Source organism: Erithacus rubecula, assembly GCF_903797595.1.
Source record: "Erithacus rubecula genome assembly, chromosome: 22".
Classification (NCBI taxonomy): domain Eukaryota; kingdom Metazoa; phylum Chordata; class Aves; order Passeriformes; family Muscicapidae; genus Erithacus; species Erithacus rubecula.
The window spans coordinates 3,644,936-3,659,356 of NC_136674.1; the positions used below are offsets into that span (position 1 = coordinate 3,644,936).

The 14,421-nt window shown below is 54.0% G+C and overlaps 1 protein-coding gene across 1 annotated transcript; it reads left to right on the forward strand.

The window, feature by feature from the left end:
* Nucleotides 1-1,077: 1,077 nt before the first annotated feature.
* TRARG1 (trafficking regulator of GLUT4 (SLC2A4) 1) lies at nucleotides 1,078-10,505 on the forward strand. The gene is made up of 3 exons (XM_079324721.1): nucleotides 1,078-1,701; nucleotides 6,364-6,496; nucleotides 7,030-10,505. The coding sequence occupies exons 1-3, from the start codon at nucleotides 1,312-1,314 to the stop codon at nucleotides 7,035-7,037; spliced, it is 531 nt and encodes a 176-aa protein (XP_079180847.1). The 5' UTR covers nucleotides 1,078-1,311; the 3' UTR covers nucleotides 7,038-10,505.
* The last annotated feature ends 3,916 nt before the right edge of the window (nucleotides 10,506-14,421 follow it).

Below are 14,421 nucleotides of genomic sequence, written 5' to 3' on the forward strand. Positions count from 1 at the left end.
ACCCTAACTCAGGCAGAACCCTCCCTCCTCCCCAATTTGCATCCCCGTGTTTTTCCCACACCAGCTTTGAGGCAAATAGAAACAGATGGTCACAGAGGCAGGAGTGGAAGGGAGGCAAAACCCCGTGAGACCCCCCCCTCTGAGCAGGGTCACCCCACTGCTCTCAGATCCACATTAACAATCTGCAGCTCCTAATACTGTTTGGAGGCTGCAGGATGGGATGAGGCTCTGGGCAGGGCTGCCTGGCAGAAGGCTCCTCGGACACCTCTCGGGAGGCAGAAGGTGCTGGGTGTGCCCCGTAGATGGCACTCACTGCCAGAGAAACCCCTGGCAAATTTGGAACTGAAGCATAATACACAATGGGTGGAAAACATCCATTTTTTTTTCACAAGCATCCAGGCTCTGAGCGTTATTTTAGCCCTTCCTCCTGCCCCTCACATCATCCCTGCTCCCAAAGATGGAGAAGACGTAACTCACACTGCACCAGCACCCTTTCTGCTTTGCAGGTCCTATATAGGGATGTGAGATGCCACTGCTCTGGTGTCCCTGTCCCCAGCTATGGTGTCACCCACGTACAGCGAGGGCAGGGCGAGCTCAGCGTGCCCAGAGCCTCTCCCAGCCCTGTACCGGGGGGGAGATGCTTTCCTAGAGCGGCTGGAGCCAGAGGTGCCACCGGGCACCCACACACTGCCCGGACAGACCGGGTCACCCTGCGGGCAGCCCTGCCCAGAGCCAGGGCAGCTCCAGCCCCTCTCCGCAGCGATGAGGGGCTCGTAGCTCTGCTCCGTGTCGCATGTCCCCCACCCGGCTGGGAACAGGCTGGCAGCCAGCAGGGACAGCAGGGCTGTGCGTGCCCCGCATCCCCCGCACCCCCGGGGCTGGAGGCGGCCCCGAGCCCCTCGGCACGGGCGGAGCCGGGTCGGGGCTGGGCTCTCACGTACCGCTGCAGCGGAGCGGAGCCCCCGGGAATAGCGGGGGGTCGGCGGGGCGGGACAGAGCCTTGGGCTGGGCCGGGCTGAAGGCGGCGGGGACTCCCCGGCTGTGCCACCGCCCCGCTCCGCCCCGCCGCATCCCCGCCAGCATCCCCGGGGGCCGCGGCGCCGCACGCAGCGGGTCGGGCGGAGGCCGAGCGCGGAAAGGGGGTGAGGAGAGGGGGGACCGGGGACACCCCGGGGGCGGTCCGCAGCCCCGATCCTGCCCCGGGGGCCGAACCGGGCTGGCCCCTCCTCCGGCTCGGCCTCCCGCGGGGCGGCGGGCCCCGAGCGCAGAGCGGCGGCGGCGGGGCGCTGCCGGAGCCCGCTCCGCCGGGCCATGGCCAGCACCGGCTCCGCGCCCGGGGGCGCGGGCCCGGGCTCGGGCACGGCGCTGCCCACCCGCTTCCAGGAGACGGAGAAGCTGCTGTCGGCGACAGAGGGCCGGGAGGAGAAGGGCCTCCGCGGCTCCAAATCCTTCACGGCCGCCTTGCCCGGCGAGACGGAGCGCAACGGGCACGGGCTCGGCTACAAGTCGGTGTCGGTCGGGCACCTGGAGGCGCCGCCGCTGTCGCCGTCCCGGCTGAGCCTGGGCAGAGCCTCGTCCACGGCCACCAGCACGGCGGCCCCGGAGCAGGGCCGCCCGCGGGACTACCTGGTGCTCGCCATCTTCTCCTGCTTCTGCCCCGTCTGGCCCATCAACATCGTGGGCCTCGTCTTCTCCATCATGGTGAGTGCGGGGCTCGCACGGACCCGCCGGGTTCGCCCCCGGCTTCCCCCGCCGCCGCCCCGACGGCCGCCCCGGCGCTGTCCGCGGTGCTGCACCGGCACCGGGAGCGGCGGGAGCGGCGGGGGCAGCGGGGCTCGGCCGGGCTGTGCCGCCCCGCTCGGCTCCCGCAGCGCTCCGGTGCGGGTCCGGGGGGCGCGGGCGGGCGGAGGCGGGCGGGGAGCGGCGCCGAGCCCGGGGCAGAGCGCGGGGAGGCGGCGGGATGGAGATGATGGAGATTGAGAAGGAGGCGGCGGGATGGAGATGGAGAACGCGGGGAGGTGGCGGGATGGAGATGGAGAGGGGGTGGGATTCCAGGGCAGGGCTCCGGGAAGCGCGGCGGCTCCGGGAAGCGCGGCGGCTCCGGGAAGCGCGGTCCCCGCCGCCAAGAGCGGTCCAGAACCGCTCCCCGGGCTTCCCCGGGAATGAGCCGCGAGGATAGCGCTGACAAGGGATCTCCCTCTGCCCCTCCGAGCCCAGCCCTGCAGCACCGGGAGAGCCTGGCTGGAGGCTGGCGCCTCAGGCTCTTCACAGGGACAGGCTGCACCTGCAGCTCTTTTAGTGGCCCCGGAGAAGCAATTTTTCTCCATTAAACATCCCCACACCTCAGCAAATTCACCAAGAGCCGAGCAGGGGAGAATGAAGCCAGCCCGGCCTCCCACCCATCGTGGGTACAGGTGGCTCAGCCAGCACAGCCCTACAAGCAGAGCCACCCCCTTCCCCAGCAGATGCTGCTCTCTTGTACACACCCAGCACCTTCTATGCCTTTGATTTGCAACAAAGGCAAATCTTTTCTTTGAAAATCGGCTCCATTACCTGCTTACCAGACAGAGATACACTGAGGGGCACCTGCAGCCAGCACTTCCCCCCAAAACCACCAACAACTTGAAGGCAGGCACGGGCACTTGCCACAAAAAGCCCTCTAGGGAGACCAATTTCCATTTTGAGGAGGAATCATCGTTTCTGCCAGTGCCAGCTGTCATCTGCGTAGTACAGTTGTGTGGCACAGCCTGTTTAGGCAGCACACAGGGAAGCCAGCCAGCCTTGTTTGGCTTTGCACTGCAAGGAGAGGGAAAGCAGCTGGGTACTGCATATCCGTGGTAATAAACAAGGTCTCTCACAGGGATTTTCCAGCCACATTAGCCTTCATGCAAAATAGATCCTCACACTGTCCCTCGCAGGCGTCAGAGCCTCCAGGGTGGTGGGGAGGTGCCTTGGGCCCCACGGAGGAGGAGAGTTAACAATGGAAAAGAGCAGGAGTTGGTTCATCCTGCCAGGCGGAGGGACTGGGGTGTGGTGGCTGTCACAGCCCGGGGGAGGCAGGGCCAGCAGGGCAATGAGGTTATTGGGCTGTCCTCTGCTTCAAGGCAGCCCTGACCAGGGCTCATGCAGAGCTGAGGAAGGGGAGGCAGAAGGTGCATTCACCTGGGCTTGTTCTGCAGGGTTAATGGCACACACATTAGTAGCCACTGCACATCCTCTGGGCCCTGCACAGTTTCCCCTGCACTCTCTGCCCTGTGGATTAATTAATTTATTACAACCCTTTCTGGCCCTGCTTGCACCGTCACCTCCTCCACACACCCACCTGCCAGCCAGGGACCTCCACACAGCACCAGCAGAGCAGGAGTGAGCCATCCTCCCTCCCTGAGGAACCTGCAAACATCTGGCTGGATCCTCCTGCCAGCAGGAGCAGCTCTCAGGGCATGGGCTGATGTTTCCCCTGCTCACAGCAGGGAGGAATTGAGCTCCCAGTGACACCCCAGGCTCAGGTCTTCTCTCAGAGTAAAGCCCAGGTGTGCCTGATCATGCACAGATCTGAGCAGGAACCAGGTTTTTGTGATTTCCATTGCCTGGGGAAACAGGAGGACCTTTCCACAATGTGCTGACATTCCTTTAGCTCTGCAATTGTGCTTTTCTTTCCTGAGTCAAAGCTTTTGCACATGAAAGCTTTTTTTTTTTTTTTTTTTTTTTTTTTTTTTTTTTTTTTTCTGGGTAATAAGCAGTGTCCAGAGAGGAAAGTAAATGAATGCTCTTGAGTGTAGTGTCTCATAAATCATTTTTCAAAAGCTGCTCTAAGATCCCAGCAGAGCCTATGGCCAGAGGTGGAAAAAACCTGCTCTAGCCCCCCCAGCCTGTTCCTGCTAATGCTGGTTTCATGGAAATTAATTACCTGGAGGCTTCTCCACAGACTCTTGGATGTGTTTTCCTCACCAAGTGATGATCTGGCTATTCAAAGGGTTCAGGACACCCCTCAAGAGAGAGAGTGGGACTGGTGGACAAGGATCTGTCCATCCTGTGGATGTAACATCAAGGGCAGTTCTGCACAGCACTAGGTATCCAAAATAAGTTCTATTATTCCCAAAAAGATGTGGGAGAAGTCAGATTATCCTCACCCATTTCAAGTGGCACACTCATCTGTCTCACTCTGGAGTTGACTTATGTCTCTCCTGGAATATTTCCTTCAACAAAAACACCAAGTGTTGAGGATTAATGATTTATTCTGAGTAATTGGTGGATGGCAGCAGAGAGCATCCAAAGCCAGTTCATAAACTGGGAAAGATTGCAGGAAAGAGGATGTGATGATTTGTCTTCTCCATCCCTGGGACTAGCACAGGAAAGTAATTGTCTTCATTTGCAACAAGGCCACTTAGAGAAAAAAAAAAAAAAAAAACAAACAATTTTGAGCAGAGACTGGAACAGACAGCAGTGGGAAACAGGTAAAATTAACAATTCCTGAGTCACCCAGCCTTACCTAGGCTGCACCCACTCCCCAGGTCCTGCAGATTTTCCAGCTCTGGGCTGTAGCAGGGAGTCCCTTGGCACTCACACAGTGACTCACTCCCCCAGAGCCCTCCAGCCTCTCAGAGATGTTCTGCCTTGGTGAGCCTCGATTAATAAACAAGATGTTAATGTTTTTATGGGGAAAGCAAAACACAGGATTAGTGATACTAGAGAGCTGTAATCAAACTGATGAATAATATATGTACAGTACCCAATTCTTGCTAAACACCCCATGCCAATGCTGATGTGTTCCTCATAATTGTTGAGGATAAATGAGCAGTAAACACTTCCAAAAGCTGTAGTGATAAATATATTGAATCCCTTAGCCTATATATTTTGCCTAGAAGACAGCTACAACTGCATATTTCACTGCAATCTAACCCACACCCTGCCAAAATACTACACTTGTTACAAAAACCAGAGATTGAAAAACCAAATCCCCAGAACTGGAGCTGTCAGTGAGCAGGGCAGGGATCCTGTCGATCCCTGGGCTCCTGCATCCTCCCCACCTCTCACCACCAACCCATCAGGCTTCATTTTGTCACCTCCTGTTCTGGGATGAAAATAACTCTTGGCTGCATCCCATTGCTTTCAGAGCAGGTCTGGCAAAGCTGCTGGTGAGACCAGGAGGAACCAGGAAGGTCCTGAGCTCTGCTGGTGGCACTGCTGGGGACAGAGATGGCCAGGGTGGCTCCTGATGGAGCAGGATGCTGGCAGGGGGGCAGGGGAAGTGGCCACCCCCCTGTTTGGGGCTCTGCTCTGTTATTTATGTGGTGACACAAACTCAAAGGAGCACATGGAAACCTCCAAAACTGCATTTTTCCTGGGCTGGGGAGGTTTTGGCCACGGTTCTGCCAAGAGGCAGTGGAATTAAAGCAGGATAAATGGGAAATGGGGCAGTAACTCAAGTATTTGTTCAGATTCTCTGTGATGCTTTGTGGTTATTGCTGGAGCTGGACTAGACCTCCCTGCTCTTTTTTTATTTTTACATTTTTAACATTAGGCACAGGATCCTTTCCATCACACACATTTTTTGAAAGGAAATTTGGATTCCTTTAATCCACTTCCACCTTTAACTCTTTTTAACTAGTACACTTGTGTTTTGTTTTGTTTTGTTTTGTTTTTTAACTGAGAATTTCCCCAGTTTTAGCAGCCTTGCCCCAGATCCCCCTTTTCTCCTCCAAGGCAGCATGGCTGGAGATGGACAGGCCAGGGGAAGAAGCCTTTAGCCCATGTTAAAGTGTTAAAAACATTAAAACAGCCCTAAAGGAGGAATATCTGCTTCAGAGCAGCTAAACCATCAATAAAACCCAGTTCCCAGTGAAGTTTAGGGGGGTTTTGCCCAATTCCTCCAGTGGATCAAGGATGCTGGGCTCCCTTCTCCCCCTATCCCACCTTGCTTCTCTTTCCCCTCATTCCAAGCTTTCCCAAATAGCAATTTAAAATTTAAAAATACCCCCAATTTAAATTTAAAAATACCCCCAAAAGGCCTTCAAACCCCTTACCCACTTTTTCCTCCCTTCCCAATGGGTTTTGTGGGCAGCAGAAAGGCACTGCAGCAATTTGGGGAGGATTTTTGTTCCCAAGAGCTGGGCTGGCAGCAAATGCTGATGCACAGTGAGGAATTCCACCTCAGCTGCCCTTGTCCTGCTCCCCCAGGACACCCAGCAGGACCAGGAGTCCTTCCCTCAGCAGCAATGCTTCTCCCTCCCCCAGGAATCCTCCCTTCCAGCAATTCCCACTTGGGATTGCCAATTAAAGCAGCAGGAAAGAAAGTGGGGCTGAGTTTGGGGTGTCCCCTGGCGCTGCTGGCTGTCTGAAGGGGCTGTTTTTGTGTGTCCCCAGTCGAGGAACAGTGGGCAGCAAGGGGACACGGACGGCGCCCGGCGGCTGGGACGCATGGCCAGGCTGCTCAGCATCGTCTCCATCGTGCTGGGCACCATCATCATCGTGCTCTACATTTCACTCAGCGTCAGAGGTAACCCTCCCTGCTCCTTCCCTCAGCTCAGCTCCACCCAGGCCACAGGACAGACCTGCCCCCAGTCCACCCCAACCTCATTCCCAGCCTAAGGGCTCTGAGTCCAGCTTGGTTTGAACATCACCAGCTGCACACACACATTAAAAACTCCTCAGAGTTCTTAATTCTCTTAATTCTCCTTCCGGTAGAACCATGCACTGCCCAAATGACCAGCATGGAAAGCCCTCCCTGTGCTGTCCAAAGTGCACCTGGTCTCCCTGGTGAAAGGTCCTGCCCTGGCAAAGCCTGTGGTAGGTTTTAGAAGAGCAGAGTGCTGTAAAAACAGAAAGATTTCAGGACACAAATCAACCTGCCCAAAAATACAGTCCCAAAATATCTTGGGAATTACTCAAACACAGCCCCACCTGCCAAACCAGCATGATCAGCACAGCTCAGGCAAACAGGGACCTCAGAAACCCCCAGATGCCAAGGCAAAAGGGTAAAGGGAACATCTGAACATCTGAAGCTGCCCTAAGCCACACTTTCCTTTCCAGGTTCCTAGAAGACGTTTCAGCATGCAAATACCTTGAAGAGGAGGAAGACAACTTTCCTTTTGGGGTTTTTACTTTCAGCCTTGCAACAAAACAAAAAATTGTCAGAGTGTGGGTGGGCAGCCCTAGCCAGGCTGCTCTGGAGCGCCGTCGGAAGGAACCGCATGCTTCAATTCAGCCCTGGGAAGGAGCCCGTGCGAGGGATGGCATCACAATCACCCTGAGCAGGAATGGGAGAGGCCACGTGGAGAGGAGAAGGGGGAAATCCACTACCTCATTTCCCTCCAGCAGAACTCACTGGAGGAGCGGGGAGACAACTAAAGTGCGAGAGGAGGAGAGAGTCTCCAGAGGGAAGCTGGTTTGGGAAGGGAAGATACAAGGCGAGAATGGGACGTTTCGAGGAGTCCTCCTGAGAATTTTGGCACAAGTCACTGGATTTTTGGGGGGTTGTTGGTTTTTAAATCGTCAAATTCTCTGTCTCTACAAAAAAAAAAAAAAAAAAAAAAAAAAAAGAAAAAAACAAAACAAAGCTCAAACTGCCATCAGGAGCTGAGAGCTGTTCCACGGAGGAGGAGGGAGAGCAGAGCTCTGCTCCGAACGGAACGCAGCCGCCGAAGCTGGAGGATGTGGTGGGTGCTTTTGTATTTTTGATGAAAAAAAAAAAAAAAAAAGAGACAATGACCATTTGCATGCCTTTGGGAATGTTCTCCATGTCTGTTCCTACGAGCTCTTTTATCACTTAGGGCAGATCTCAGAGCTGGCAGAGCAGGATGTTGCTGCATGAGAACCCCAGGCTCCTCCTCACCCCCATCCCACGGTGGGATTTTCACTGGAAGGCAAAATCAGGCGTTCCCTGCGGACCCACACGTTTCTCTGTGCACCCAGAGGGAGGTTGGCACCCCTGGCACTGAGACAAGAGCCTGGTTAATGCCCAGCAGCAGCACCAAGGCACGGAGAGCCCGTTTTACCCACGCCCACCCCTGTGTCACAGCAGCTCCATCACAGGCTTCAGCGATCCAGCCCCCACCACTGCCAGTGCTCATCCCCCCAAACCTCTGGGGCTCCAGCTTAGGGCCTCCCAGGAGATTTTCAGGAGCATGAAGGAGTTTTAGACTCCAGTTTTAGCCTCTTGTCCTCTCCTTGCACCCCTCACACAGCTCTTCTGCAGCTCTGGAAATCTCCGGCGTCCCCGGAGCTGCCTGGGGTCAGTTCTGCGAGTCCTTGTGTTATTTTTTAATGTTTTGTATTTAACCTAACAAGAAACCAGACTCTGCTCCTCCCACCCTGTTTGGTACCACAGGCCCTGCCACGTCTTCCACAGCACACAGATCCCCCAGCCCATCCCTGGGGTTCCCAATCCCCCCAGCCCTTCTCCTCCCCCTCACCCCCCATTGCTGTGGGGATTTCCTGGGCTTGGCTCTCTACCCACCCACCCAGACTATGCAAAGCTCCATTGCCTGTTGTTTTAGTCAGGCTTTGTGACTCCTGGCCACGTCCATTGGCTCCCTGAGTCTCTTTGATCCAAACTTTGGGGACACAGCACCAAGAGCTGCACTGCCCAGCCTTTCTGTGACCTAAAAGCACTGAGAAATGACTGAGAAATGTCCTCCAGGGCACTTCTGCTCCCTAATGCCAATCTCCTGAAAAACACCCCAAATTTAGACCAAATTCCATGCTTCCCAGGGCTTGTCTACATGGAGAATCCACCAAAAGCAACCTCACAACATGGCAAGTGCTTGGCACTGGCTCCTTCTCTGGGCTCTGAGTGGGCACATGGGTTAGCACAGGGTAGGGGTGAGGTGTAAATCCACACTGCACTTACTCTGTAGTAACTGATGTGCAAAGCCACAGCCATCTCTGTGAAAATTCTCCTGTCACCTTTTTGATTGCTCCTCTTCCAAGTGGTTTTTCCCTCCAGACTTTGTTGGGATCCAGGGGGTGAGAAAGCCAAATCCCCCAGACACGCTGTCAACATTTTTCTCTCCACTAAAAGGGTTTCTAGGGACTCACAGCAATAGCACATCACTACAGCACTTTCTCAGGCTCCATTCCCATTCACCCCTTTGCCAGCACTCCATCACAGACTGCTGGCATCTAAAATGGACCAAATCTGCAACTTTTCTTTTGCAATTTATCTTTTGTGAGTTCAGCAAGCAGGGAGTGCTGAGCATTGCTGGGTGGGAGCTCCCTCCTCCATCCTCTGTTCCAGGCACTGCATCTTTTCCTCCTGAGCCCTTCAGAAACCCTCCCTTGGATGTTCAAACTTTCACCTTATGGCTACTGAAATCCCATCAACTCCCCCAAATTTTCCTTCTCTAACTCTTGGACCCAAAAGCTGCTTGCTGGGGAACATGTGGGGTTGTTTTTGGAGCTACATAAAGGCAGTGCTGCTTGTCCCTGCATCTCCTGCCCTCTGCCCTTGGAGCTGCTGGGATTCAGCTGATGGGAAGAGCCCAGGATGCTCCTCCTTGGGCAGGAAGGGCCCTTTTTCAGGGAAAAGTGCTGGAGGGAGTTATAGGACATGAGAGCACCCAGCGTTTATTAAGTAAGAATTTAAATGCTCTTTTATCATTATATAAAACCTTTCATCTAAAGTGCTTCTCTGCATCCAAAGGATTAAGCCCTGCCACCCCCCAGGAGGTGAGTTCACATTACTGCTCTAATTGCAGGGATGGCAAATGCTCAGCAGCTCCCAAATCAACCCCCTTTCCTTCCTCCTCCTTAACACAACCAAATATGTGCATGGGTTTCCTTGGAAGCTTTTTTTTTTTTTCAGTGGGATTTAGACAAACTGTACCCCAAAAATGGGATTCCTGCAGGAAGGAGGGGGCTTGGTCAGGCAGCTGCAGGGTCCTTGCCAGGAGAAATCTCAGCCAGGGCAGCACAGAGCAGTGGATTCCCCAGGATGCAGGAGAAGGAAGATTTCCCCAAAAACCCCAGGGTGATGATTTGTTTGTACCTCCTGTCTCATTGTGATGAGCTCAGGTGATGCTTTTCACCTATTATAACAAAAGAGAAGAACAAAGACATTTGAATCCCTTTCATTCTAAAATCTCCCTGAATAGATACAATTGTACTGCACCCTGAAACTCAGCTTTTTTTTTCCTTATCCTGCATTTAAATCCAGAGGAAATCCTCTGGAGTTATCCCTGACAAAATATTTGCTCTGTTTGTAACCTGCCTCTCCAGTGCTGGAGAAATAAACTCTCCAGGGACATCCAGAAAGTTCCTTCTCCCTGCTCCCCCCATCAACTTCTCCACACATTTTGCAGCCTGTTTTGCAAAGTTTTTGCCACTTTGCTCTCCCCACGGTTTTATCCCAGCTCAGCTCCCTCTTTGGCATTTTTTTGGGGTGGAATTTGTTGGTATTTGTGAAGGGGGAGGTTGCAGAGCCCCAGCCCTCAGCTCAGCCCTCAGCTGTGCTGTGTTACAGGGAGATTGATGATGGCAGAACTCCACCCTGACACCACCAGGCACAGTCACCCTCTGACTGCATCTACCTTAACTTGGCTTTTAGCACGCCACAAAAACTGTGCCAGGAGCCCTTTTCTCTCCATCCCCACCCTGCAGCCCAGTTTCCTATCCCTCAGCTCTTTTCCACCTGCTGCAGCCCCCTCTGAGCACACTGCTCAGAATTCTCTGTGCTTGCAACCAAAACTGTCACAAAACCCTCAGGGTTTGGCCAACTTCTCCCCCCTGGTGCAGGAAAGGTGAGAGCAGGGTGACAATGCAGCCCTACCTGCCAGGGGAGCTGAGCTGGTAGGAGGAGAGCTCACTCAAGGGATGGAGAAGGTGGGAGATGTCTGTAAATGTGAGCTGGAGTAGGAGTTAGGCTCGACAAGTGTGAGGTCCTGGTGGGATGTAGATAAATGGAAGGAGCCCTGGATTAGAGCCCAGGGCTGGTGGCATCTCTGGCACTGCTGTCCCTGGCAGCTCTGGCAGGATTTGGGGCAGATCTGGGCTCTGGGGGTGGCACAGCAGGGCTGCACTGAGGCTGGATTGAAGCTTTCAGCTGAACCAGCTTGGCTGGGTTTTGCAGCAGCTCCTCGTGGGAGGGTCAGGGAAGGTCTGGCCTGGGTCAGTGGGTCACTGCTGGGTGCTGCCAGCAGACACCACGGGGATCAGGGCACCCAAGGGTTTCAAAGTTTGCTCTCTTAGGGATGGGTTTGCTTTTTCTGGCTGGTGTTTCACCCTGTTCCAGTTCACTCCTCTCTCTGCTGGTTTTACCACGCTGGCATTTACCCCTCAGCATTCCCAGCCCGGAGCATCCCTGACCCCACAGCTCCTCCCTCCCTCCCTCTGCCTCTCCTGGACCCCTCCAGCTCCTGCTGCAGTGGGGTCTCAGCTCTGGGCTCTGCTGGAAGGGGCTACAGAGCCAGGGAACCTCTGCCCAGCTCCCTGCAGTGGTGCCCAAATTCCCTGCACAGATTTCTCCATGTAGACAAGGGGAGCAGATCCTGCCTTTTATACAAAATGAAATCTCTGTTTCCCTTCACTCTGAGCCCAGGGGAGGCTGCAGAAAGGTTTGGACTGAAAAGCTCCCCTGCCTGGGCACAAGCCAAGGGGGTGGTGGGGGGAGGGAAGCAGCCTTTTCAAGGGGGGAATATTTGTAAAGCATTTGCTGACACCAGTAGGTAGCAAAATTCCAACCTATAAATACCCATCCAGGATAAGAAACATCAGAAAGGGAACATGTGCAGGATTCACCAAGGCAACCCTGACACCACCTGGGAGCCCTTGTTGGGAAGTGCCAGGACTTGATCCCTGGCATGGAAGTGCAGGGTCCATCCCCTCCCTGGGAGAGCCACAGCTCACACACAGCATGAACACACCAGGAATTGCAGCTGGGTGCTTCTCTTTGCTGACAAATGTTTCTTTTTCTGCAGGATGGTATGGTATATCTTATATACTTTCTTTGTATTTCTTGGCATGAGAAAAAAAAAATTAAAATGTAACATGCATGGTCAAAGCTGAACTGGTTTCTTCTGTCTAAATGAGAAAAAAAATATTATCCAAGTTACTCATTCAGCAATTGCTTCACACTCTGAGAGCAACCAGTTGGTATTTTGGGTGCAGTGGGTTGCAAATAATATGTACAGGCAAAGAGTAGAGAAAACAGCACAAGTCAGAGCAGGGAGAGGTGCAGGCAGAGCAGCCTGGTGCTGGTTTTAACCAAAAACACTTCCCCAGGAGTTTTTCCAACCAGACTGGAAAGCAGCTGACTGCCACACCCAGCTGGGGTCACCACCAGGGTTTATTTGTGTCCACTGGTCAGCCAGGGTGACAGATCCTCCCTGAAGCTGAGGGGCACAAGCCCTTCCTTCAGCTGGATCCAGCTCTGCTCTCACTCCCATCCCTCTGGGAGCAGAGGGCTCCAGCCCAGCCCAGCCTGCAGGATGGATTGCTTGTCCCACACATCAAATCTCAGCCTGTGCACACCCCAGGGCAGCTCCTTCCCTCCCCAGCCAAGGAGGCAGAGCCTCCAACAACAGCAGGGAGGAAAAGCCCTGGGAAAATACCCTGGGATCAGCACAGCACCTCCTCTTCCATCCATGGCTGGGATGGAGAAGACAGAGGGAAATTCTGCAGCATCATTCAGGGATTAATGGCCCTGCCTGGAGCACATGCTGGGATTCCCTGGGGCAGGGGCAGCCCCTGCCTGGAGCAGCCCAGGGATTTTGGAGCACTGAGGGGTCTGGGACTCTCCTCCCTGCCAGAGCCACCCAATAATCATCAGCAAACCCTGCAGTGGAGCAGACCCAGCTGCCCTGGGCACCTTTAGGAAGTGGTTACAGCTGGAGGGTGAACAGACCCACCCCTGTGATCCAAACCCAAATCCCTCTGCTGTGACAGCCTTTGGCCTGCCTGTCATTTTCACTCTGACAAACACCTCTTGCCCTTCCTTAAGGATGCTGTAGGGTTTTGGGGCATTGGGAAATGAATGAGCAGTAAAACCCCACAGGTACTCAAAGCCAGAGAGGATGGAGATTAAATGTTTGTGAGCTCATGGAAAACAGAACTGTTACCCTCCTGAGCATCTCAGACATTAATCCAAGGAACTGGAATTAGTTCTAGATCAGCTGCTGCCCACAACACAAAGCCCAGCCCCTGTAAGTCAGGCTCAGCAGAGGATCTGTCCCTAAGGTTTCCTGTGGATCAGGCACCAAGCATTGCCCAGGGACAGAGCTGCTCCACAGCCCCCAACACAACACACTGTGCTCAGCCTTCCTTCCCACCCCACAGCCCTTCTCTCACTGCACCATCCCCTCCCCAGCTCTGCAGCCCACTGGGGCATTTTTAACAAATTAAGCCCATTTCTTTGGTGCATCCATTCCCCAGTGCTTTGAAACTGCAACTCTAATTAGATCTGCTGGTTCTTACCCCTAAGCACCTTCCCCTTGTAACAGCACCTAAATCAGCTTCAGCTGATGTTCAGCTTCACATCCCAGGGCTCAGAGAGCAGCTGCTCAAACCTCCCAGAGCCATCAGCCAGGGTTAATAACTCACAGCCAGGCAGGTCCAAGCTGACACCACACTTCAGCTACTCCCATTTTACACCAAGGCTGGGTTTGCACACAGCCTCTGCTCCTCAGGCACAGCATCTCACCCAGCAGAGCCAGAGGCATCACTGTGTGCACAAGGGCTCTGGCAGCACAGCTGGGATTACAGGGCAGCTCTGAAGAGCCACGTTTATTTGTCCTGATGGAGACACAGAATGTTTAGAAAGCTCAGTGTAACTTACCCCCCATGATTCAGCAAAGCAAAGAGGGTTTGGGTTGGTGGTACCTGTGTGCAACAAAAGGCTCAGAGGGGTCATGGTGGGGAGAACCTGGAACAGATGCCCTTTGCATCCCAGCACAGGATGTCTGAGGCAGCCTTAAACCACTTCATCCTTCTTTGTGCATTGCCTAAAGAATTCAGCAAGCCAGAAGACCAAGCATTAAAAAAAGAAAAAAAAAAAATTAGCAATGGCTTTGTCCTGGAGGAAGAGGAGGAGAAGGAGGAGGAGGATTTGAATCACATAAAAACCCCCAGCTGTGGAGAGATTCCCCTTCAGTGGTGAGATTCCCCCTGGAGCATCCTGACCATGTCACCAGATGCAATCCCAGACTTCAAAGGCCGCCGCCGCCAGCCTGGGCTCTGATGTTTCACTGAAGACAAGGCAGTGCCAAGTTCTTTAGCTCCTGTTTTATTAATACCCTGCTCTGATGGGCTCATGTATAATAGATTCACACAGGAACAGCAAGAGGTTCACATCCAATCTCCACGTTGCATACGTTCTCTGCCCAGCACTATGGGCTCTCCCATCATCTCCCAGTGTTTTGTCTTCACTGGTGAATTTGCATGAGTTTGGGGTTCAGGCAAAGGACAGAAAATTGGCCACCAGTTCCTCAG

Coding starts and splice junctions, on each gene's coding strand:
- TRARG1 (XM_079324721.1), top strand. CDS start 1,312: ATGGCCAGCACCGGCTCCGCGCCCGGGGGCGCGGGCCCGGGCTCGGGC. Junction 1,702..6,363: donor GCCTCGTCTTCTCCATCATG/GTGAGTGCGGGG, acceptor GTGTGTCCCCAG/TCGAGGAACAGTGGGCAGCA.